Below are 23,013 nucleotides of genomic sequence, written 5' to 3'. Positions count from 1 at the left end.
TTATGCTTTTCAATGGCAGTTAATAGGCAATATAAACAAGAAATAACCAGAACTTCGCTTGCTTCATGATAGATAATCTCACTTGCCTCAAAGAGATAACAAATTCACAGACCTTAATGGAAGCTCCTTCCTATAGACCAAGTCAACTTCAGCACCCATCCCACGCCAGATTGAAGCAAATTCTACAGCAATGTACCTGAGTACATAGGATTGAAGAAAATACATGATGTTGGAAACCATGTGAAAGCTTATTTAAGGTAATTTGAAAAATACTTAAAATATTGCATCATACCCTGCCCCAAGTACCACAGCATGTTTGGGTTGTTCATCCAAGCTCAATGCCTCATCTGAGGTGATCGCCAACTCCTACAATGTTTTTTTTTTTTTCAAAAAAAGGTACAAATAAATATAAAAACAAAATAGAAACAAGAGGACAGATGTTATTGACACCACACTGACAATAAACTTCTTCATGCATGCATCAAAAAAGCTAGAAACGATGATAGCATATGCATTTTCTTCCTCGTCAGAATGCTTGCTAAAAATATCTTCACCAATTAAACAGAACATTAACAAAATGCAATTTTCATTCTTCAGAGTAGGAAATCACCAACATGGCAGATAAGATTATCATTCAGAATATTCACCGATAGAAAAGAAATGTCATAATGCTCAAAATGAAGATATTTACATTAGCTTAAAATGCAGCCTCCAATTCCAAGTAGACTTTCAATTTTTAGAGCAGATGAAGCATTCATGCACCTAGCCCCTGAAAGAGTTGCCCAATCAATGCAATTTATATAAAGCTGTTTTCACATCTGCCTAAATTTGAACGTCAAATGAGCCACAAACCAGGACTAGCACACATCAGCATGGATGCATAATCACTAAAATAATATGACTGAAGGAGTCTAAGGAAGATAAATAGTTGTGCCATAATATCATAACAATGTCGTAGAATACAACATCCTAATAATCATAAAATAAATAAGAAAAATCAAATTATCAAAAATAATTTGTTTGCATTTTTTATGTTTATAAAACTTTGGTCGTGTCAAAGATTCCATCCTTTATAAGGATTCTATTCATTTCCTTTTACACCCTACCCTTATTGTCAGAAGTTCCCTGCTTTTCGTTGGCAATACAAATCATGGTTATTTTTAGTAAATGCACATATCAAAGCCCAGGTTTACAGGAAACAGAAAATGCAAGGGACTTTATCAATGTTACTAGAACAATTTAAATACGTATTGCAATATCAAGTAAAAAAATTATCCATTCAATGTACCCTATCATGCTGAAATGCAACAAAAATGACAAAAAAACATGGGATGGAAAACAAGGAACATAGAAGATGTCCCTAGCACGTTTTGAACAATAGGATTGCAACTAAAGAGTTAAGAATCATCCAGGGATGCAGAGTATAATAGAAGATGCTATGTGATTCAGAAGTAAGAGAATAAAACGAGGCAATAATTGTCATACAAACCTGACCGGGTATATTAACACGCTGAGCTCGACTCCCAGTTGCAATCAAGATATGTTTGGTCGAATACTGTTGCTTTAACCCATCTGGTTGAATCACCTCAACTTTGTTAGCACTAACAACCTTGCCCTCTCCCTCAAAGATGGTCACTCCAGCATTGGATAGTAACCGCTTGTATACGCCATTTAGTCTTACAATTTCTTGGGTCTACTGACAAAAAAAAGGCGGCCAATAAATCCCACATAATGAAGAATTTGATATGATAGGTAATAAATCAAGATTTCAAGCCATTGGATACAAATACAGTAGGCGAAAATTTATTAATATATGTGAATGCATACTCTCAACATACCTGTGTGCATATGTGTGATCTATAGAGATTAAACACACAAAAATTTATCTACACAAGACCAAAAGCACACATATTTGAAAGGCATCCATCAATGCGCAACATGCACATATTTAAAGAAAATTAAATAAATTTTGGCACTAACAAATACAACTATACATCTAAAGCTAATACGAACATGCAAATATGAGCAAAAATGCACTCGCACAAGCCCATAAAGCACCCTTTGTTGGTGTGGTGGGATCACATTTTTAGGCTAGATGACCCACACGCTGCCCCTAAATCTCCTTTAGTGTCATGGCAAGATGACCTATTTTTGCTACCCCCTAGTGAGAGTGTGGGCAGGGTGATGAGCAAAAGCAGGGGCAGATCCACTATAAGCCTAGGAGGACAATTGTCCCCCCTCAAAAATTTTTAAAAAAATTATTATATGATTCTTTAGGTAATTTGTCCCCCTCCATCTATTTTTTAATCTTTCTTACAAAGATTTTTAGGCAATTGTCCCCCCAAAAGTTTTAAAATACTAATCTTTAGGCAATTGCCCCAACACAATTAAACACATTATGTAAAGATGTTATTGTTAGCGAACCCCGCAAGGGGGCGCTGCCCCCTTAGACTCCCAACATATTTGTGAAGCGTACAACGATCAAGGATATGAACAAATAGAGGTAAAAGGGCAGCGTCACTGAAAAAAACTTTGGTTGTAAAGATATTTACTCATTTTAAAAAAAAAATCTCTACACTTTTACTTATAAGTCCCCCCCGGCGCTCCCCGACACGACCAAAAATGAAGGCTGGTTCTGCACCTGAGCAAAAGCAATGTCAAATTTCATTAAAAGATTTTCTAACATGATATTTAAGCTTATAAAATAGAATAAATAAAATAATAAGCGAATGATAAATTAAAATTGTAATATTTAAAAAAAAAAAAAACTAAAGATGCCCAAGAACGTAGCATAAAAATTAAAGCAATGAAAAAGACTATGAACTTTGATGGCTCGCCAACATATGCAAATAAAAGCTCATCATCTCTTCTACGTGTGCTTGAAGTCAAAATTATACAAAAATGACATGTGAACTCCCCTACTTATAGGCATTGATTTTTTAGCTAGCTGGACCCGCCTAAGTATGAATGCAAAAAAAAAAAACATGAACAAGATACCGCTAGTTCATTAGGTGATTTATCTCGCCTCAATGTCAAAGCCAACAGACTCACAAATGAGCAAAATGTGAACTTAGGAGATGCGAACCGAAAAGTGTGTGAAAAGATAAAAATATAAAACTTAAAGGCATACAACAACAACAACAACATCAAGCCTTTATCCCACTACGTGGGGTCGGCTACATGAATCCTTTTTCTCCATTGTGTCCTATTAAAAGTCAAATTCTCGTTTAAATCTAATAAAGAAAGGTCATTCCTAATATTTTCTAACCAAGTCTTTTTAGGTCTACCCCTACCTTTCTTAACATAAGTCAAATCTAATACCTCTACTCTCCTAACCGGGTCATCGTAACAAATACATTAAAATGGGAACTACAATGACTTAAAAATAATATGCAATGTTTCACTATAAGAGGGGAAGAGATAGCTTAAGAAATAAATATTAAAAAATTCTAAGATTTGATCATATCTTGTTAAACTAGACAAATATTCAAATAGTACTGAAAGAACAGCTTTATGATATCCTATCATGTAGTCGGTTTCTATCCCTTGGAATTGTCAGTCTTTGGGTGCAGCTTTGAGGTCGCCACACATCTGCTACTGCTGACCCATGTTGAAGCAACCGATCCATGTATTTGTAACAGGCTGGGTGCTAGAAATTTCTTTCATCTTGTCTAGCTAACCTCTGATGGTGTAGGCGGACCCTTCCTGATGTATGGATGATCAATTGCAGCTTGAATTCCCATCATTTGTAGGACTGCAATCACTGAGTTATGTGATTGAATCCTCCCAAAAAATTTTTAGATATTTCAAGTACATTAACTTCCATGGCACTTAAAAATGAAGCAGACACTTTTTACACACTATGTGTTTCTACAAATGGGTTTATGGAATAATATGTAATCTTGTAAACAACTAAAATAGTATTCTTGCAGAATCGAAAAACCCCTACACAACGGAAATACTTCAATTCAAAGATGAGGTCATATCAGCCACGTAACCTCTTCTTAGCCAGAAATGAAATCAGTGTTGGCTCAAGAAAAATGGTGTGACGGCATGAATCCTGCCTCGTAGCCATAGGATTTCATTTTTCTTATGTGAGATTGTAACTAACCAGATTCTCCTGAGGGTAGTGTCAAGGTTTAGTTAGATCTAGGTTTTTACTTCACATGAGTGCAAGCACTCATAATTAATTACCCCTCTTAACGCCTAAGAGAAAACTCTCGATTAAGGATAAATAATTTTTAGGTGTTTTAATCTCAATTGTGGGGGGGGGGGGGGGGGGAATAGAGGTAAACCCGATCAAGATCCCATAGTACCATAGTCCCGGATATATCGTAAGTTTAAGTCAACCAACACTAACAATCATTGATAGTAACATCCAGCAAATCTGATTAGCAACCATAGATTGCCTCCTCTCAACGGTCCCAAGTAAGCTGAGATGGTTAGATGTAAATTTTAATTTTATTCAGATTTTGGAATTTACATCTATTAGAATACCCAAAAGTTGATTTGATTTGAGATTTCTAGCTTCATTTAGAAGTTACCCAAAAATTTGAATTGAAGCGGGTCCTACGACTTTTATTACAAGTAGCCAGGGTGTTTAAAGTTAGGTCGGGACTTACAACTTTCATTGAAAGTAGCCCGAATAGCGGGTCTTATGACTTCTATTAGAAGTAGCCCACTAGTGGTTCTTATAACCTAGTCTTATAGGCTAAGCTTCCCGTTAATTTGAATTTGATTGTTTGGGTTTTAGGATTATTACAATTTATTTAATAATTTTCTAAAATGTGGGTCTTCCGACTTAACTTAGAAGTTATCTACCTATTTTATTTTATGTTTGTAGCTTAGCATAACACTTGTTCTTTTTCGTTCTTTAGCATTTATTTTGATTTTAATTTAATTTCGATGCTAATGAATTTTATTTGTATGTTGCAGGAGCTCGTGTTAATGCTAGGGCGTCCCCTGGAAGCGACGCGCTGTATGACCTGAATACAGTGACAAGTGTGCAAGGGCCGCTGCACCGGCGCCCGGGTGCAGTGTTAAATAAGCAATGGTTCCCACATCAAGGATGGATGTGGGCAAAGAAGCTAGTCCATGAAACTAAAATTAGGATAGGAACTTGGAATATAGGTTCCATTACAGGAAAACTAATGGAATTAATATATATTATGATTCATAGGAAGTTAAATATTTTGTGCATTCAGGAAACTAAATGGGTTTGAGATAAGGCTAAGGAAATTGATAGTTTAGAATTTAAACTTTGATATTCGGGTAGGAGTCGTACTAGAAAAGGTGTAGGTGTTATTATAGATAAGAGTTTAAAGGATAATGTTATAAAAATTAATAGGATTGGAGATAGAATTATAGCTTTAAAGATTATTGTTGATGATAAGATTGTTAATATTATAAGTGCTTATGCTCCTCAAGTAGGTTTGGATATGAGTTCTAAATTAAATTTTTGGAATGACTTAGAAGAATTAATACAAAATATACCTCTTGAAGAAAGAGTTTTTATTGGAGGAGATTTAAATGGACATGTTGGTAGAGAGGTAGATGATTTTAAAAGCATTCATGGTGGCCATGGATTTGGAACGACGAATGAAAGTGACAAGATCATATTGGATTTTTATTTAGCTTATGATTTTTTAATTGCTAATACCTTATTTAAGAAAAGGAATGAGCATCTCATCACTTATAAAAATGGATATAATACAACCCAGATTGACTATTTTCTTATTAGAAAATTAAATCGTTTAGATTGCAAAGATTGTTAAGTTATTCCGAGTGAAAATTTATGTACTCAACATCGATTATTAGTTTTGGACTTTAAGATAAAGGGACACAAAATAAAAAATAAAGTAAAACAATTTTCTAGGATTGAATGGGGGCATTTAAAGAATATTAACAAAAATATTTTTGGGAATAAGATTTTAGATCTTAAGATTTTGTCACATGAGGATGCTAATATTATGTGGGAGAAAGTGGCTAGTGATATTAAGAATATTGCAAAAGATGTCCTTGGAGTATCAAAGGGAAAAGCTCCCAATAGTAAAAATAGTTGGTGGTGGAATCCTAATGTGCAAGAAAAAATTAAAAATAAGAAGCTTTGTTATAAAAATTGGTTTAATTTTAAAAATTATGATAATTAGGAAATATATAAAGTGACTCGTAAGGATGCTAAGAAAGCAATATGCGATGCAAAGGCATTAGCTTTTAGTGATTTATATAATAGATTAGATACTAAAGAGGGAGAAAGATATATGTATAAGTTAGCCAAACAAAGAGAGGAATGACCTTTCTCTATTAGATTTAAATGAGAATTTGACTTTTAATAGGACACAATGGAGAAAAAGGATTCATGTAGCCGACCCCACGTAGTGGGATAAAGGCTTGATGTTGTTGTTGTTGTTGTTGTTGCAGGAGCTCGTGTTGATTAAGAGTTTTAGAGAATTCGCAGAGTTTGGAGACCATAGTGTATGTGAGTTGAGAGTTTTGTATAGGGTTTCGAGAGCAAAGTGTATAAGAGTACTAATGCAGAGTTGAGTTGAAAGTTGTTTGTAAAGGGTATAGAAAGTAGAGTGTTTGAGAATTCCAATTTTGAGTTGTACATGTTGACTAGTGCAAATTGCTCTTTATTTTTTCTTTTTTTTATATTATTTAAACAAAAAACAAGCACCTATCGAAGTGGCTCTCTCCACATTAATTGATTAATTGATAAATTTAATCAACCAATTGAAATTAAAATTCCATTGCTCTTGAATTGTTAAAACTCATAGATTTTAATTGCTCTCCAATTTTTAATGCTCTCGAATTTTTAAATTAACCAACCAATAAATTTTAATTAATACCAATTAATTTGACTGATCAATTAATTTTAATTAATTAATTAATTCTTTTCATCAATTAAGTTCAATTAATTTTAATTAATTATTTTTTTATTAATTAATTAACTTTCATTAATTAATTTCAATAAATTAATTTGGTTTTAATTAATTAATTTTAATTAAATAATGGATTTTCATTAATTAATTATAATTAATTAATTTTAATCAATTATGTAATTTTCATTAATTAATTGATTTTAATTAAGCAATTTAATTTTAATTATCAACTAATTTTCATAAATTAACTTTTTTTAATTGATATTATTTCAATTAGTTAATTTTCATTAATTAATTAATTTAAATTTAATTTAATTGGTTGATTAATCAATTAAATTCAATTTAATTGCGCTCCAATTGAATAATTTATAAGGCTATTTTGACAACCTCCCGGTGTCCCCTCCTCTCGCGGGGAGGTCGGGATGGCACTTGTTGTTAATTTCTTCCCGGTTGGATCTAAGGTCGACGGCGCAATGTCTTGAATCTAAAACCATCTAGACTGGACCAAAGGTCGACGGCGCAAGCACTTTAATTAAATTTCCTCCAGTCAGGATCTAAGATCGATGGTGCGAGGTCTTGGATTTGAAATCGTCCCGGCCAGGTCTAAGATTGACGGAGCAATGTCTTAAATAAAATTTCTTCCCGATTGCTTAAGTTTTAATTTTATTTGAGAAAAATAAAACTTAAATTATTAATTGTAGTTCAAACGAAATTTCAAAAGAAATCATAGTGGACTTGAGGATCAGGAGAATAACAGTAATTAGATTTATGTAGGCTACATATAACAAAACACAATCAATTGATCTAATTATGTAAGTGGAGTGGAAATAAAGCTAAGTATTTCAGGCGGTAGGTTTATTCATACGGAACACAGGGGATCAGACAGGTAAGGTGCACAGACAGAGCGGCAGGTTGAGTGGGGTTTCATGCGAAACAGGAGATGAACCACAGGCGAGGGTATTCGGTTGAGAGAGATCACAAAGAGGAGGCTCACGGGCTTGTAAGAGTCGACCAATGTGGAGACTCTAGTGTTCGAAAAAGGGCAGAGCGGCATGTTAGAGGAGTTGCGGCGTGCAGGGCCTAGGTTGAGGCGTCAAACGCGGGCGAGGCTCGCGTATTAGGACTGGTCGGGCAGGGCTATTGGGCCGCATCGAAGCAAAGGCGAAAGCGGCTGGATCTTCGTGTGGGTTTTGGGGTTCAATCGACAATAGAGAAGAAGGCGGAGGCTTGATGCTAGGGGGCTGCTTGGAACGGCAAAGGCATGGAGTAGAATTTTGAGAAATTAAAAGTGTGAGTGCCTCTTCTTCAGTTATTTGCCCTTTTTATTGATTAGGTTGTTGAACGACAATTATTTGAGCGAAGCATTACATCGTTTGGCAAAGTGGGGCCGAAGAAAGCATCGAGAGAGGTGCAGCTCTTCGATTTTCCCTTTCATCCATTTTTTATTCTTAAATTTTCAGTCATTTTCCTTTTTTTTATTTTTTCATTGATATTTCCGCTCCGGGTCAAGTCGTCGGGCCGCGCGGTAAAGAGTAAGAACACGTGGCGATATGTTATTGGCGGCCGAACGTACCTCTATGTCAGGTCAGAGGACGTAATAATTGTTCAAAAAAGACAGGGTACAATCATAACTTTGTAAGCGGCTAAGAAGTGAACATATAATGAGCTTACAGACGTCAGGACTAATGGATTAATCTTGACAAGACATGATAGGAGTTTCCCATCATTTCCACATAAACCTTCTATGGAGTATGGATGTCATGTTTAACCAATAAAGTCATAAGAAGTAACCTTTCTGAATCATCAAAGATGAGATGATCAGTTCATAATATCATTTCCCGTTACTAGTAAAGCAAATAGAAATAATTGCTCAAATGCAGAAAATAGAACATATTGACCTTATTATGCAAAAGCTTTTTCCAGTTGAAATCAATTTGATCACTAAGTTCCCACCCAAAGTTTCGTGCATCCTGCAAAGAAGGAACATCAAAAGTTGAATCAACTTGCATATGACAAAATAATCATTAAATATATATTTCCAACAAAAGAAAACTTTTTTATTCAAATTAATATGCATATCATAGCAAGTAGCATAAAGGAAACAAATAAATCTAGTCAAGAAGAAATAGAGGCTGAAAAGACATCGTCATTTAAATTTAAAAACGTGAGAAGACTAGAAGTAGCACAGAATAGATAAGGATTACTTTCATACTTAGTTAAGGAGCTAGATAAGAAAATATTAGAAGGCATACGAGAACTACTTCTCAAACAAAGATAAAGCAATGGAAATTTTCCTTTTATTGTTATGTGATAATCAGTATTGGTAGGGTTTACAACATGGAAGTTTTAGAAAAGCAGAAAAAAAAAATATTTTTTTAATTTTATTTTTTGAAACTATACAAAATATGGAAGTGTTTATAAGCATCTCCAAAAGGCTTATAATGAAAATAAATTAAAGCTATTTAAGAAAAAATGTCGCCAATGGAGCCGGCAACTAGAATAGGAAGAGGCACATGGGGTCATAAGAGGATCGATAATCTTTAATTCGTGTACTCAAAGGCTCCTATAAAGATTGATTGATATTTGAGCCCCACAATCTTTTAAAATTTACCTCAAACTGAATGGCATAAATCTACAATTACAAATTTACCTTAGGCAATGTATCTAAATTCATATTAAAATAGTAATGTTGCTACTCATTCCTCCATGTTATCAAATTTCCTCCCAAAAATATGCATTATTCAATCGTGGATCTTCTATCCATTGGTGATCATGCATAGTCTACATTAATATACCATTTAATTTATAAAGTATCCAGTTTTTATAAAGAATCCTTTTACTAGGAGTTGATTTAAAGTAATTGAGGATTCTATAAGTAGCCTGAAGATAACTCTTCATGTTAGTGTATTAATAGCCCATCAACCAATTAGACTCACTGCAAATATGATGTGCAGACGGATGACAGATAGACCAACCATTTTTCGAACTAATCTTTGTTATTATCCCATGTCTACTTTTTCATTTGTATCCAATTTTTAACATTGTTAAACTAAGATTTCACAAGGTTTGCAATCAATTATTTCTTTTTTTTTATTTTTTTTAGAGAGGAATATTACTTATTCTGATTGAACTTATATTCTCAAAAAGTATTTGAGTTTTCCCAAATATTTGATCTCAAATTCTTCAACAAGGTTTTTCCGAAGACTCGTTTTTTTATATTTTCATCACATGTGACAATTATATTATCAAGATATATGAAGAGAATTAAGATTTTACTATCACTGGAGTATTTTATGAAGAAAGTATGACCTACATGGCTTTGTTTGTACCCAACTTAATTCATAACTTTTATGAATCTGCCAAAACATGATATCAAAGATTCTTTAAGACCATGCAAAGCCTTGTTTTAATTTGAACAATGTAAACTTTTATGGGATGTTTTTTGCTGAATTGAGTTTTCCGAAGAAGAGAAAGGGACTCTAGTGGGTAGCTAGAGTTTGGGAGAGCCGAATCTTTCTCTCCAATCGAAGATCCATTGTATCTGGTTTGTTTCTTCTTCCTATCATCAATTAAATAGATCTTTCTTGTTTACAGTTTTGGGTTCACTGAAATTGAATTTCAGCTAAGGTTTTCTCCTATTCCTAGAAGCGTTTCCTATCAAATTGGTATCATAGTGCTTTTTTGGAACCTATGACGGCAAAGAAAATGGAAAGGTTGGAAGGCGAGATGGAAAATCTCAAGGCCAAAGTGGAGGAAAAATACTCTGGCATGGAAGGGAGTTTCTCATCCATAGAGAGCCGTTTCGGAAATATGGAAGACATGATAAAGAAGTTGACCGAAATGCAGTCAAAAGCCTCACCGATGGTTCTGAGGGCTGAACCAAACGGGAACGAGATTCTGGAGGAGGAGGATGAAGAGGAGAGTGTTTTCCATCAAGGACCGCCACAGGCGGATCCGTTGGTGGGCAAATCAAGGTATCCTGAAGGAATGACAGTAAGGACGAGGTAGGCCGAACCCTTTGGGAGACTACTCGGCCATGGTTGGGCGAAGTCAGGGGGTCCAAATCAACCAAGATAGAAAGGGAGGGAATCACACCACCACTATACGGGGTGAACTAACGGAGGGAGAAATCATTCGGGTATGGATGCGAGATCGAGGAAGCTAAAGATGTCGATCTTTAAAGGAGAAGATACTTAGGGTTGGGTATATCGAGTGGAGCGTTAATTTGCTATCACTGGGCTGATGAAATGGGAAAAACTCATGGCGACGGGTCTATGTTTGGAGGGAAAGGTCCTAACTTAGTTTTAGTGGAAAGAGGCTCGATATCCGATCTATTCATAAGGGGCATTTAAGGAGTGTATGCTGGAACATTTATGAGCCTTTTGGGAAGATGACCTCCACGAATAGTTCTATCCCATAACTCAAGAGGGGATAGTCATGGAGTATCGGGAGAAGTTTGAACTGTTGTCGGAAAGTCTAAGAGGAATTTATGAGGAAGGGTTGGAAGGGAATTTGAAGAATGGGCTTATGGAGGACAGACGAGCAGAATTCAGGGTACTAAGACCTAGAGGGCTGAGAAAGTTGATGGAGCTTGCTCAGAGGGTGGGGAAAATATATAGGAGGGAGAGGCCAGTAGGAGCAACATCATTGTTGATTGGATTAAAATAAAAAAATAGAGAAAAAAATAGTGCTCACTTTCGAGCTAATGGTTGGGAGATGCCTTTCACAATCCAGGAACAATCGCCTCATGTAGAGGCAAAAATCCCCACCAATAATGGTTTTAAACCATTACGAATGGGTAATAAACAACAGCCTCAAAGGAAAAATAAGGAAGTCCTTTGGGAGGCTTCACACCAACCACAACAACCACTGAAGAAGCAAGAGTCAGCATCTTCTCAAATCTATAAAATATTGAAGGTTCTCAAAGACAGAAACCAATAATCATGGAAGGGGCTTACAGGAGTACCTCTACGACCTAGGCACCGAGACCCAGACGGTGTCATTTCAAAGCGAAGCACTGAAGGAGAAAGGCACTGGAGTTCACCCTGGAGGAAACTTCAAGCATCTTACAAAAGCGGAGGTGCAGGATAGGCTGGTAAAATGGTTATGTTTCAGATGCGATGAGAGGTATACACCGGGGCAAAGGTGTAAGGACTGAACTCTTTAGGTTCTCATCGTCTATGATTACAAGAAAGCTGAGGAAGGAGGTGGGAGTGAGGCATCGATGGAGGATGAGGAAAAGCTGCATTTAGACATGGTAGAGGCTTCCTTGAACTCAGTGATTGGATTCACTCTAAATCATATTATGAAAGTGAGAGAAGAGAGAGGTAGTGGTGTTGATAGATAATGGGGATATCCATAACTTCATCTCCAACCAGGTCGTAGAGCAGTTGGGGGCGAAACTGGTGGACACAGTGTGCTATGGGGTGATGATGGACACTAGGAAGACGGAGAAGGTAGAGTGTGTGGGAGGTGATTTTGACCATAAAGGGAGTCTAGGTGAGGGAGGACTTTCTCCCATTGGAGTTAGGGAGCGGGAGCACTGATGTCATCCTGGGGAAGAGATGGTTGTAGACCTTGCAAGATACCAGGGTCAATTGAGGAACACTGATGATGGAACTGCTGGTGGAAGGGAGAAGGGTGGTGATCAAGGGATATGCAGAGCTCTTCAAAGCCATTGTGTCTCTCAAAACCATGGTAAGGTCCATACAGGAGGCGGAAGGAGGATTTCTGGGGGAGCTATAGAGATTCGAAGAGATCAAAGGGGAGGAAAGAGGGACATCCCTCTTTCAGTACAACTGCTCATACAACAGTTCAGTGAGGACTTTCAACCACCTTAGGGGTTGCCACCACTGAGAGAGTAAGAGCAAGCCATCACTTTGAGGGAGGAGATGTCACTAATTAGTGTCAGGCCTTACCACTACCCTCAAATCCAGAAGGATGAGATTGAGAAGTTGATCCGGGAAATGTTGGAGGTGGGGATCATCAAGCATAGCATGAGTCCTTTTTCTAACCCAGTTCGACTGGTTAAGAAGAATGATAGAAGCTGGAGATTGTGTAGATAACCAAACCCTGAATAAGGAGAATGTGTCAGTTGCCAGACAAGTTTCTTATTACAGTGATAGATAAGCTATTGGATGAGCTGTGTGGAGCAATGTTATTCAAGAAGATGAACCTGAAGTCTAGGTACCATCAAATCATGATGAGAGAGGAGGATGTCCCCAAGACAGCATTCAAGACACATGAGGGACAATATGAGTTCTTAGTGATGTTGTTTGGCCTTATCAATGCCCCTGCTACATTCCAGTCCCTCATGAACAAGGTTTTCCGACCATAACTCAGAAAATCTGTCCTGGTGTTCTTTGATGATATCCTGTTGTACAATAAGTCAGATGAGAAGTATTTGGAGCACTTGAAGGTGGTTTTAAAGGTATTACCGGAGAAAGTCAACCTGAAGAAATATTATTTTGCACAGGCTAGTGTGGATTACTTGGGGCACGTGGTATCCTAGAAGAGGGTGGTCGTTGATCAGGCCAAGATTGAGATAATGTTGAAATGGCCTCTTTAGGAATCTAAGAGGGCTGGGGGTTTCCTAGGGTTGATTGGGTACAATAGGAGATTTGTGAGGGGATACAGCACCATAAACTAACCACTGACATAACATGTGAAGAAGGATAGCTTCTTATCGGAAGAGACAGCTAGTTAGGCCTTTGAGAGATTAAAGAAGGCCATGATCATGGTACCGATCCTGGCCCTACCAGATTTCAGCCAGAGTTTGTAGTAGAGACTGATGCGTCGGGCTATGAATTAAGGATAGTGCTCATGCAAAATCACAAGCCCATAGCCTACTTCAGCTACGTGTTGATAGCAAGAGCTAGGTTGAAATCAGTTTATGAGAGGGAGATGATGGCCATCATGCTAGCTATTCAAAAATGGCACCCTTACTTGTTGGGTCGACATTACATTGTCAGGACCGACCAGAAGAGCTTGAAGTACAAGCTAGAGCAGAGGATGGTGGTCGAGGAGCATCAGAGGTGATTGTCCAAGCTACTGTGTTCGAACTTTGAGATTCACTATAGGCCAGGGCTAGAAAACAAGGCGGTTAATGCCTTGTCCAAATGTGTTGGGAACTCCAAGAGTTAGTCATTTCGATACCACTGATGTTGAATTGGGGAGATATTAAAGAAGAGAATGTTCAAGATGACGAGCTAACGAGGATTACGGCAGATCTATTTAGGTATAGGAGTAGCCACCTCGATTATTCCCTACATGTATCAAGGGAGGTTTGTATTGTTGCGGGCCTCGGTCCATATTCCACGCCTGTTGTAGTTCCATGGGAGCGTTGTTGGGGGCCATTCTGGTGTGCATAAGACATACAAGAGATTGAAAACTAAGATGTATTGGAAAGAGATGCACAAGGATGTAGAAGAGATAGTGGCTAGATGTGAGGTGTGCCAGAGGAACAAATACATGACTATGACTCCATGGGGATTACTTTAACCCCTAGCTCTTCCAAATAAAGTGTGGGAGGAGATCACCATGGATTTTATAGATGGGTTACCACGATCCGAGGGATTTACAGTGATCTTGATGGTGGTTAATGGGTTGAGCAAGTATGTACATTTCATCCCCCTAAAACATCCTTACACGGCAGAGACATTCAATAGAGAGGTGGTCCGACTGCATGGGGTACCGACTTCTATAGTGTTAGGCCAAGATAAGGTATTCCTTAATCATTTTTAAAGGGAGTTGTTCAGATTGTTGGGAAAAGTGTTGAACAAGAGCATCACTTACCACCCTCAGACAAACGGGCAGACGGAAGTAGTAAACAGCAGCCTAGAGACATATTTGCGATGTTTTTTCTTCTGAGACACTTTGATCATGGGCCAAGTGACTAGCATGGACAAAATATTGGTATAAGACTTCGTATCTTTCAGCTTCCCAAATGACTACTTTCAAAGTGTGGTACATAAAGGACTCACCTCACTTAGTCCACTTTGGGCAAAGTAGCACACCAGTTTTTTCAGTGGAGCTGTACCAAGAGGAGAGGAATAGGGTGTTGGATAAATTAAAGAGGCTCTTGTTGAGGGATCAATATCATGAAGAAGCGGGCAGATGGGCACAAGAATGACATCCAATTTGAGATAGGGGATAGGGTATACTTGAAGCTTCATCCCTACAAACAAAGGATAATAGCTAACAAGAGGATGAGAAGCTGGCTATGAGGTACTTTGGGCCTTATGAAATAGTAGAGAATATTAGAGCAGTTTTTTATTGATTTAGGTTACCCCCAACAGTTACCATACAATCAGTGTTCCACATGTCACAGTTGAGGAGAGTTATTGAGGATCATGCATCTAGTTTAGAATTACCTGAGACACTAACAAAGGACTTGGAGATGGTATTGGAACCGCTAGAGTTAAAAGGGGTACGATAGGGAGAAGGAGAGATCAAGGAACGTTGATAAAATAGAATAACCTTCCCGACTATGACGCCACATGGGAGCCATATGAGAGGGTGAAACATCAGTTTCCATCATTTCACCTTGAGGACAAGGTGAGTCTTTGGGAGGGGAGTATTGATAAAATAGTACAAGAGGAGCCGGTCCAAAAGGGACTGGCTCTATCCCTAGCAGTTGTCCGCTCCCCGTGCGGTGGGATCCACTACATAATACAAAGAGAGGATGGGGTAGCAATGAGAGATTTTTAAATTAGGAGGGATGATTTGGTATTTTGCATTTTATTTTATGCTAGTAGTTGGTTTTGCCCTATGGATTGGTTTATGTGATGTTTTTTGTTGAATTGAGTTTTCCTTAGGAGAGAGAGGGGCTCTAGTGGGTGGCTAACAGTAAAAATTATTTTTGTATCATAACTGTAAAAATGTGAAGAATAATGCTAAGAAAAACACATCCAGACTTCTAGGATCAAATTTACCCTTGTGTTATTTGGGGAAGTGGGCACAGGGAATGACCAAAAAATTTTAGGAGGAATTTTAAAAAGAAGTGATCGGTCAAAATAAAATCCAACTAGATAATTATAAGACTTTTGAAACCAATCACCCTTAGGAGTATTCTATATATTACATATGTGGCAGTTAGGACTGCTTCTCCCATTAACTTTTTGACATTTGATTCTGAAAGCGAAGAGTATTGGTGATTTCCAAAAGATAATTTTTTTCTACCACTTCATTTTATTGAGTATCAGGACAACAGATTGGTGGATGATAACTTTTTTTTGGAAGAAAGAAGATAATATATGATTAAAGTAATCACTAGCATTATCAGACTGAAATATCTTGAAGTTAGCAATGAAATTACTTTTGTATCATGGTAGTAAAAATATGAGAATTTTAACTCTTTACTAGATATAATGGAGAAAAAAGATTCATATAGCCGGTCCCACATAGTGGGATAAAGGCTTGATGTTGTTATTGTTGTTGTTGTTGTTGATAGTAAAAATATGAAGAATATTAATGCTAATATCAAATTATTGTTCGATAAGATATACTAATATCATTCGACTACAATCATCAATGAAAATAATAAATTTTGTAGCTCCAAAAAAGTTGAGGATTTTAAAAGGCTTCCAAATGTCAGAACTATCATCCAACCACCAATGAACCAAGATCCTCCAAATACTATCACCCAACTACAATCTTTAGACCAACATCCCCTAACTATGATCTTTTGACCAACATCGCCTGACTTTGATTCACCAACCATCATTGCAAGGCTACAATTCTCCAACTACCATCGCCCAACTACGATCTTAGAATATAGTCCTCTAAACACATCATCCAAATAAGACTCTTTGACCACCATCGCCCAACTACGACCATCTGACCATCATCACGCAATTATAACCCTCCAATCACCGTCACCTAACTATGACCATTCGACTAACATCTCTTGACTAAGGTCCTCTAATCATCGTGAATCGACTATGGTCATCCAACCACCATCGTTAGGTCCAATCATTTGATCATAATCCCCCGAATATGATCCTCCAACTACTATCGCTCAACCACCATCCTCCAACCAATCACTCGATTATGCTCACCCAACTAATGTCACCCCACTATAATCTCTTGCCCACTGTCACCTTACTACACCAACGCTTGCTGACTTCGTCTACAGCCAACTATGATGAGAGAAAATTTCAATAAATTTTATAATGTTTCATATCATTATTTTTTCATATATTATTAAATTGCATTATTATTTGTTTAAAAGGTGCTTTGTATAGAATGCCACATGGGATTGACGGGAAAGATACATAATGGTTAATTTTTTTATATAAAAATCAATTCTTAAAAATTGCTCAGCCTTTACTAATCAATTTAGTTGAACTAGCTGACTAATTTATTACTTCACCAATCGTTAGATTAAGTTCATTATCTGACTGAATGAAAAATCAGTTGCAAGACCTCAACTATAAGAATATACAGCATTTATTGGTTTTTTATTAATGAAATGTCATCATTTACAACTCCACTTTTCTAAACTTTTTATTATTTTTTTCTAACTTAATTTTACATGGCATGCACATCCATATTTTATGATTTATCAAGGATCCTTACAAACATTTGACAACAAATCAAATTGGTGAGACATAACCCCACAAACTCCAGATATTTGAATTTAACTTAATCCACAATGGCTTCGTTGTGAAAATTGAGCCATCTTGAGTAAGAAAATGAATTATTTCAAAACAGTTTGAGATCATTCTTAAGCCGGCTTGGAAACATTAATGGCCCAATAATAAGATGATATGCATTCGATAATTAATAAAACATGAAATTGAAATAATAAATGTTGAGACTTTCTAGCATATTCCCAGGTCTTAATGTTTCCACACCTTTGACTTGTTAAGAATCAAATAATTTATTAGTCAACACTATGAATAATTCCACCTTTTGGCTTGTTAAGAATCAAACCATATATTAGTCAACACTATGACACAAAATCTACTGACACTTGCACATATACACATTCATAATTTCTTAGTGCACTATGAAACTGCTTTCCAACTAATCAAGGCCCATGATTGAGTGTTTACAAATAAGAACCCAATTGGTTAACCCAAATTCCTAATTGCACAGTTTTCACCCTCAGGAAAGGTGAATATTATCTCACTATGGTACAAACCCCGCTTTCACAAACCAAATAGGTCCCATTGTTCCCCGAGGTAGATTGAAATTTAAATTAACTAGATTTCCCCTTATGATCGACATCAGGGTTTATTTAGTTCTCTGAGGTTCCACTTTTTATGAGCGCAAGACCTCATAGTTAATTACCCCACCTAATGTGTAGAAGAGCACTCTCGATTAAGGATGAAACTATATTTAGTTGCGCAAGAAGTGTAGAAGTATGTAAGTGTCTTATTATTGGTTGTGGGGGATAAAAGTACACTTGATCAAGATCACATGGTTCCATCGTCCCTAGTATATCGTGAGTTTCAATCTACTAACACTAACAACCATTAATTAGTGTCCAAGAAATTTGATTAGCAATCAAGGGTTGCCTACTCTCAGGGATCCCAAGTAAACTAAAGTGGATAAATGCAAAATTTTAATCTTATTATAATTTAGGTAGAGACTTTGTGGCTCTGCTTAAGAGTTGCATATAGTTTATATTTAGGTTCGGTCTTACAACACCGTTTAAGAGTTGCCTGTAGTTTAGATTTGGGTCGGGTCTTACGACTTCGCTTGGAAGTAATCATGTAGCGGGTCTTATAGCTTTGTTTGGAAGTAGCCCGAATAGTGGGTCTTACGGCCTCTATTAGAGGTTGCTCATGCATGGGTTAAAAGCGGGTCTTACTGCTTCACTTTGGAAGTAGCTCATGTAACGAATCTTATAGCCTCTATTAAAGGTTACCCAAAGAGTTTAGTTTGTTCTGGGAAAGTTTTCCCTAACACCCTAATTGAGGTGGGATTTACGACTTTTATTAAAAGTGGCCTGTAGAACTTAGGTTAGCGGGGATTTAATTTAACGGGGTTTTAACAAGAGACATTTAACTTTGCACCCTTTACTACCTCGACACCAGCGTTAGCATCATGCCTATAGCTGTAGCTTTGTCTTTGAGTGGGTCTTACTGCCTCTATTAGAAGTAGCATGTGTTTATTTAGGGTAGATTGGAATATACCCATATATGCTCTAGTTTTTAGTTGTTTGCTAGCTTGGCATTAAACTGTAGCTTCAGTTGTTTACATGCCTGACACTAGCGTTCTGCTATAATGCCCTGTTTTTTCTTTCATTACTTGCTTTAGCAGCTAGTTTCAATAGTTAGCTTTACTCTTCCCATCACTATTTATTAGGTGCTAACTTTCGTTTACTTGTTTATAGGTGTTCGTGACCAGCAGTTTACAAAAGTTGAAGCTTGCAGCAACAGAGGCTATACTTTGTAGAGGTTTAGAGAGCTCATAGGTAGCTTACAACATAGGTAGCTTACAACTTTCTGTTACTGAGAGCTCAAGGGTGCTAAGGATTTAAGAGCTTGTTTAGAGAGTTGTTTGCTTGTTCTGCTCAGAGAGTTGTTGTTGAAGAGCAGTTTGAGAGTTTGTGTTTGAGCGTTAGTAGCTTGTACTTAGGTTGGACAGTGGAAAACATTTATTTCTATATTTTCTTTCATTTTATTATATTTGAATAAATTGCATTAATTAATTAGGTTAAGTAATTAAATATTAATTTTAGTTAAATTTTTAATTTAAAAGCTCAGTTCTTTAATTTAAATTTTAAATGTATTTTTAAATTATTAAATTAATTTTGATTTAATTATTATTTCAATTTAAATTTTATTTGCTTGATTAAAGTTTTGATTTTATTAAAAGTTCAATTAATTTAAATTTAATTTAAGTTAAAATTTGAGTTTAAATTGTATTTTAAAATTATTAATAATCAATTAAATTGTTTGATCAATTAAGTTTAATTAATTAAGAGATTTCAATTAATTAATCAAATGGTTATTAAAAGATTTAGAATTTTAATTTTAAAATTGAATTTTAAATTAATTAAAGTTTTAATTAGATTTTATATTAATCAATTGCTCAATCAAATTTTAATTTAAAAATTGAATTTAAATCTACTTTAAAATTAGTTAATTAGCCTAATAGATGGAAAATATTTTCATTTTTGTCTAATTATTAAATAAAAGTTGATATAAAAACAAGCTAAAATTTTAGTGGCTTAGAATAAAGCGATATATATATATATATATATATATATACTCCTTCCTCCTTATAGTTCAAATAAAAGAGCATGCTTGGGCATATGCACCGGCTCAAAAGACACGATTGAAGGCCAAGTCGAATAGATCAAGGCTGAATGGCACGGTGTCATTCGTGTGGGGTATTTGGGTGTGACGACATGATGAGGTCGAGTGGAAGGGTTTCTTGTGGCTGAGTTCGGGATTGGTGTCGGCTTCAAGGAAGAATGGGTGCAGCTCGTCCACGCGTTGTTTGGGTCAGAATTGTGCGCTGAGGACAATCGAAGGTCGGTTCGGGACCTGCATGCAGCTCAATGTGGATGGAAGAAAGGGAGATTGACTTATGGAGGAGGGAGATTGGAGGCTAGGTCGGCGTTCGACTTCGAGCGTGAGACCAAGAGATATACAAGAAGAGAATGCAGGAGCGGGGGCTTTGGCTTCTTTTTTGTTCGGCACAGAGAGATCAGTTTGAATGAGACTGTTATGTGCCTCTGAGGGAATTTTGTGTCGTGAGGAACGAACGTGGATTGTGGGAACCAACAAGGTGGAGTGGTGGGTACCGCAAAATTGATCAAGTGTGAAGATTAAGTGAACGCATCAAATCAATCATCCCAAACTAGTTGCAATCTATAATGTCAGTTAGATAGCATTTAGAAAGAAACACGTGAATACGTATCTTTACACTCTATAGATAACATAATGAGTCAAGCTCGTCATCAAGATTCAAGTTAACGTTTAGGTGAGAAGTCAACCTGGATGAGTTTATTTATTTCCTATTTTCAAAGATTTAGCATTGAATAATTATTTATTTTAATGCCAACTTTGATGATCGCTGCAACTGATTTGTAAGTGAACAAAAAGCAGCGAATTTATTGTTATGCATCAATAAATTCAATAGTCATGGCTTTATCAACAGAGTGACAATTTTTTAGGTGTGCATGACTACAGAGCTTAAACAAAATTTCAAGGTCAACAATATTTCCATTAAATTTTGTGAATATGCATGTGTTGATCTATTGATCTATTCACCTTCAACTACATTTAATCAAGAGACAAACTTACATCTAGAATTAACATATACACAAAGGAATTGCCATCATGAACGAGTTATTTTATGCCCTGTATATGAACCAATTAGTTTCTTCCTATCACGAAGCTTTAGTGAAAGAAGTTGGTATGAGAAATAAAATGTTAAATCAAAGTCTAATCACTTCAAATGCTTACATTTTTGTTTCATCAGAACGTAAGTATTTTCTTGGTTATCAGCTCAAAGGCATTCAACATGTTCATCATCAGTAGTTTACTTTAGTGAAAAGTTATTTCATAAGCATAAGGTTTACCTCAAATTCACCTCCAAATTGTGCTCCATACACCAATATCTTTTTAGGAACACAACCACGAATAACACATCTGCAGCATCAAGTTATTGGGCAGAGTAGTCACTTAGGGTGAATTCAGAAAACAGAAGAAACAACAATTACAGCACACAGGCACATGCAACTCCTATAGACCCTTCAGCAAGAAATGAACAATTCATTTGTATGGTCCTAATCAAAAGAAAAGAACCATTGCCATGAAGTATTAATACTTATACAGGATTATAAAACTTACGTTCCACCAATTCCTCCATTAACTTCAGAGCTAATAGGATTGAATGGAAGCTCGCAGATAGCCACCTGAAACAGTACACAATTTCCGTTGTAAGAAATGGAACAGGATAACGTTATTAAAGCCCCTTTTTGGATATAACAAAAGAAATGCATGAAATTTTTTGTTGTTAGGCAGGATTTAACCTAAAGCCTGCTTAAATTCTACTCAAATCCTGCCACCGGCCCACCAAACAGCCCCTAAGTTTGGCAGTAGATTTTGACTCCAAATCTAAACATGATTTTGCTAAAACTCTTCCAAATCATATCAAAGTCTTTGGAGATTCCTTCTTGACTTTGAAATGAAGATCGTGCAGGAAATTAAATCTCCAATTCTCAAAATAGTGGTTGGCAGAGTAAATAATATAGGTAACACTTGTTCCAACTAACCATTAGCCTTACTCATCAACCAAAAAATTAAAGAAATCCCACTCAGGTTAAAAAAAAAAACAACTTAAAAAATGCATCTAACACATTTTTCGATCCTTCGCGTTTTCGAACATTACCTCGACTTGTCATATACCTAACTTCACATACCCCAAAAAATCAGAGGTCTCGTTTACAAAATAGGGCTACCAAAATTTAGCTGACCTTGGCTCCGAAGCCAGAAGAAGTTCTAGCGGCGCGGACTCCACCACTCCCGGCACCAATCACAAAGAGATCAAAATCGTAGCTCTCATCCTCTGCGCCAGCAGCACCGCCCCGCTCCCCATCAATCAGCATCTTCCTCGGCGTCGACATGCCTACTCTCTATAGAACCACAGCCTGCGCTAAAAAACGAAAAACAACAACTCAATTGACAAAGATCGTACAAATACTCGAACACCTTTCAATTCGATCGCGATGATGAGATTTTGTTTTCCCTTTTGACAAGAACTTCCCGACCCTTACCTGAGAGAAAAGAGACAACAAGTTCGATAGGACTGCTTAGTTCGACTGGAAGTTCTGATCAAACTTTTTCGCGACTTACAGAGCTGACCTCTTTTATATTATTTATAAATCTGTTTCATGGCTACATTCATTGAATCCCAAGTCCATTGGATTGAAATTATGTAATTTATTGAAAGAAAATGAGTGTCAAAATGGAATTATCCACAGAGTTAAATCAATCGAAATACTCGGCTAGATTTTATTTTTTAATGAGATTTGAAGAACTTTTTATAGTTTATCTCCTGGCCTGAATCGCGAGGCAGACGTGCATCTATTGGCCTTCACTCGAAAGCTGATCAAATCTGTACTAATGGGCAAATTATTGGGTCAGGTGACAGAACGCAGAGATAGGTT

At 36.5% G+C, this 23,013-nt stretch overlaps 1 protein-coding gene across 2 annotated transcripts in view; it reads right to left on the bottom strand.

Moving 5' to 3' along the window:
• Window positions 1-22,756, bottom strand: part of LOC110101467 (glutathione reductase, cytosolic) — a gene marked incomplete at its 3' end in the record, with an annotated part of 43,730 nt that extends 20,974 nt beyond the window's left edge. The window contains 8 exon segments of one of the 2 annotated variants that reach the window (XM_028694743.1): window positions 113-196; window positions 293-366; window positions 1,490-1,693; window positions 8,780-8,851; window positions 21,424-21,493; window positions 21,695-21,759; window positions 22,321-22,499; window positions 22,621-22,756. In XM_028694743.1, coding sequence (XP_028550576.1) covers window positions 113-196; window positions 293-366; window positions 1,490-1,693; window positions 8,780-8,851; window positions 21,424-21,493; window positions 21,695-21,759; window positions 22,321-22,470 — 719 coding nt within the window. 2 annotated transcript variants of the gene reach the window in all.
• Window positions 22,757-23,013: the final 257 nt, after the last annotated feature.

This window comes from Dendrobium catenatum, unplaced genomic scaffold (assembly GCF_001605985.2).
Source record: "Dendrobium catenatum unplaced genomic scaffold, ASM160598v2 fragScaff_scaffold_542, whole genome shotgun sequence".
Taxonomy (NCBI): Eukaryota; Viridiplantae; Streptophyta; class Magnoliopsida; order Asparagales; family Orchidaceae; genus Dendrobium; species Dendrobium catenatum.
Note: the sequence above shows the minus strand (reverse complement) of the source record. Positions and strands in the feature narration are given on the sequence as shown.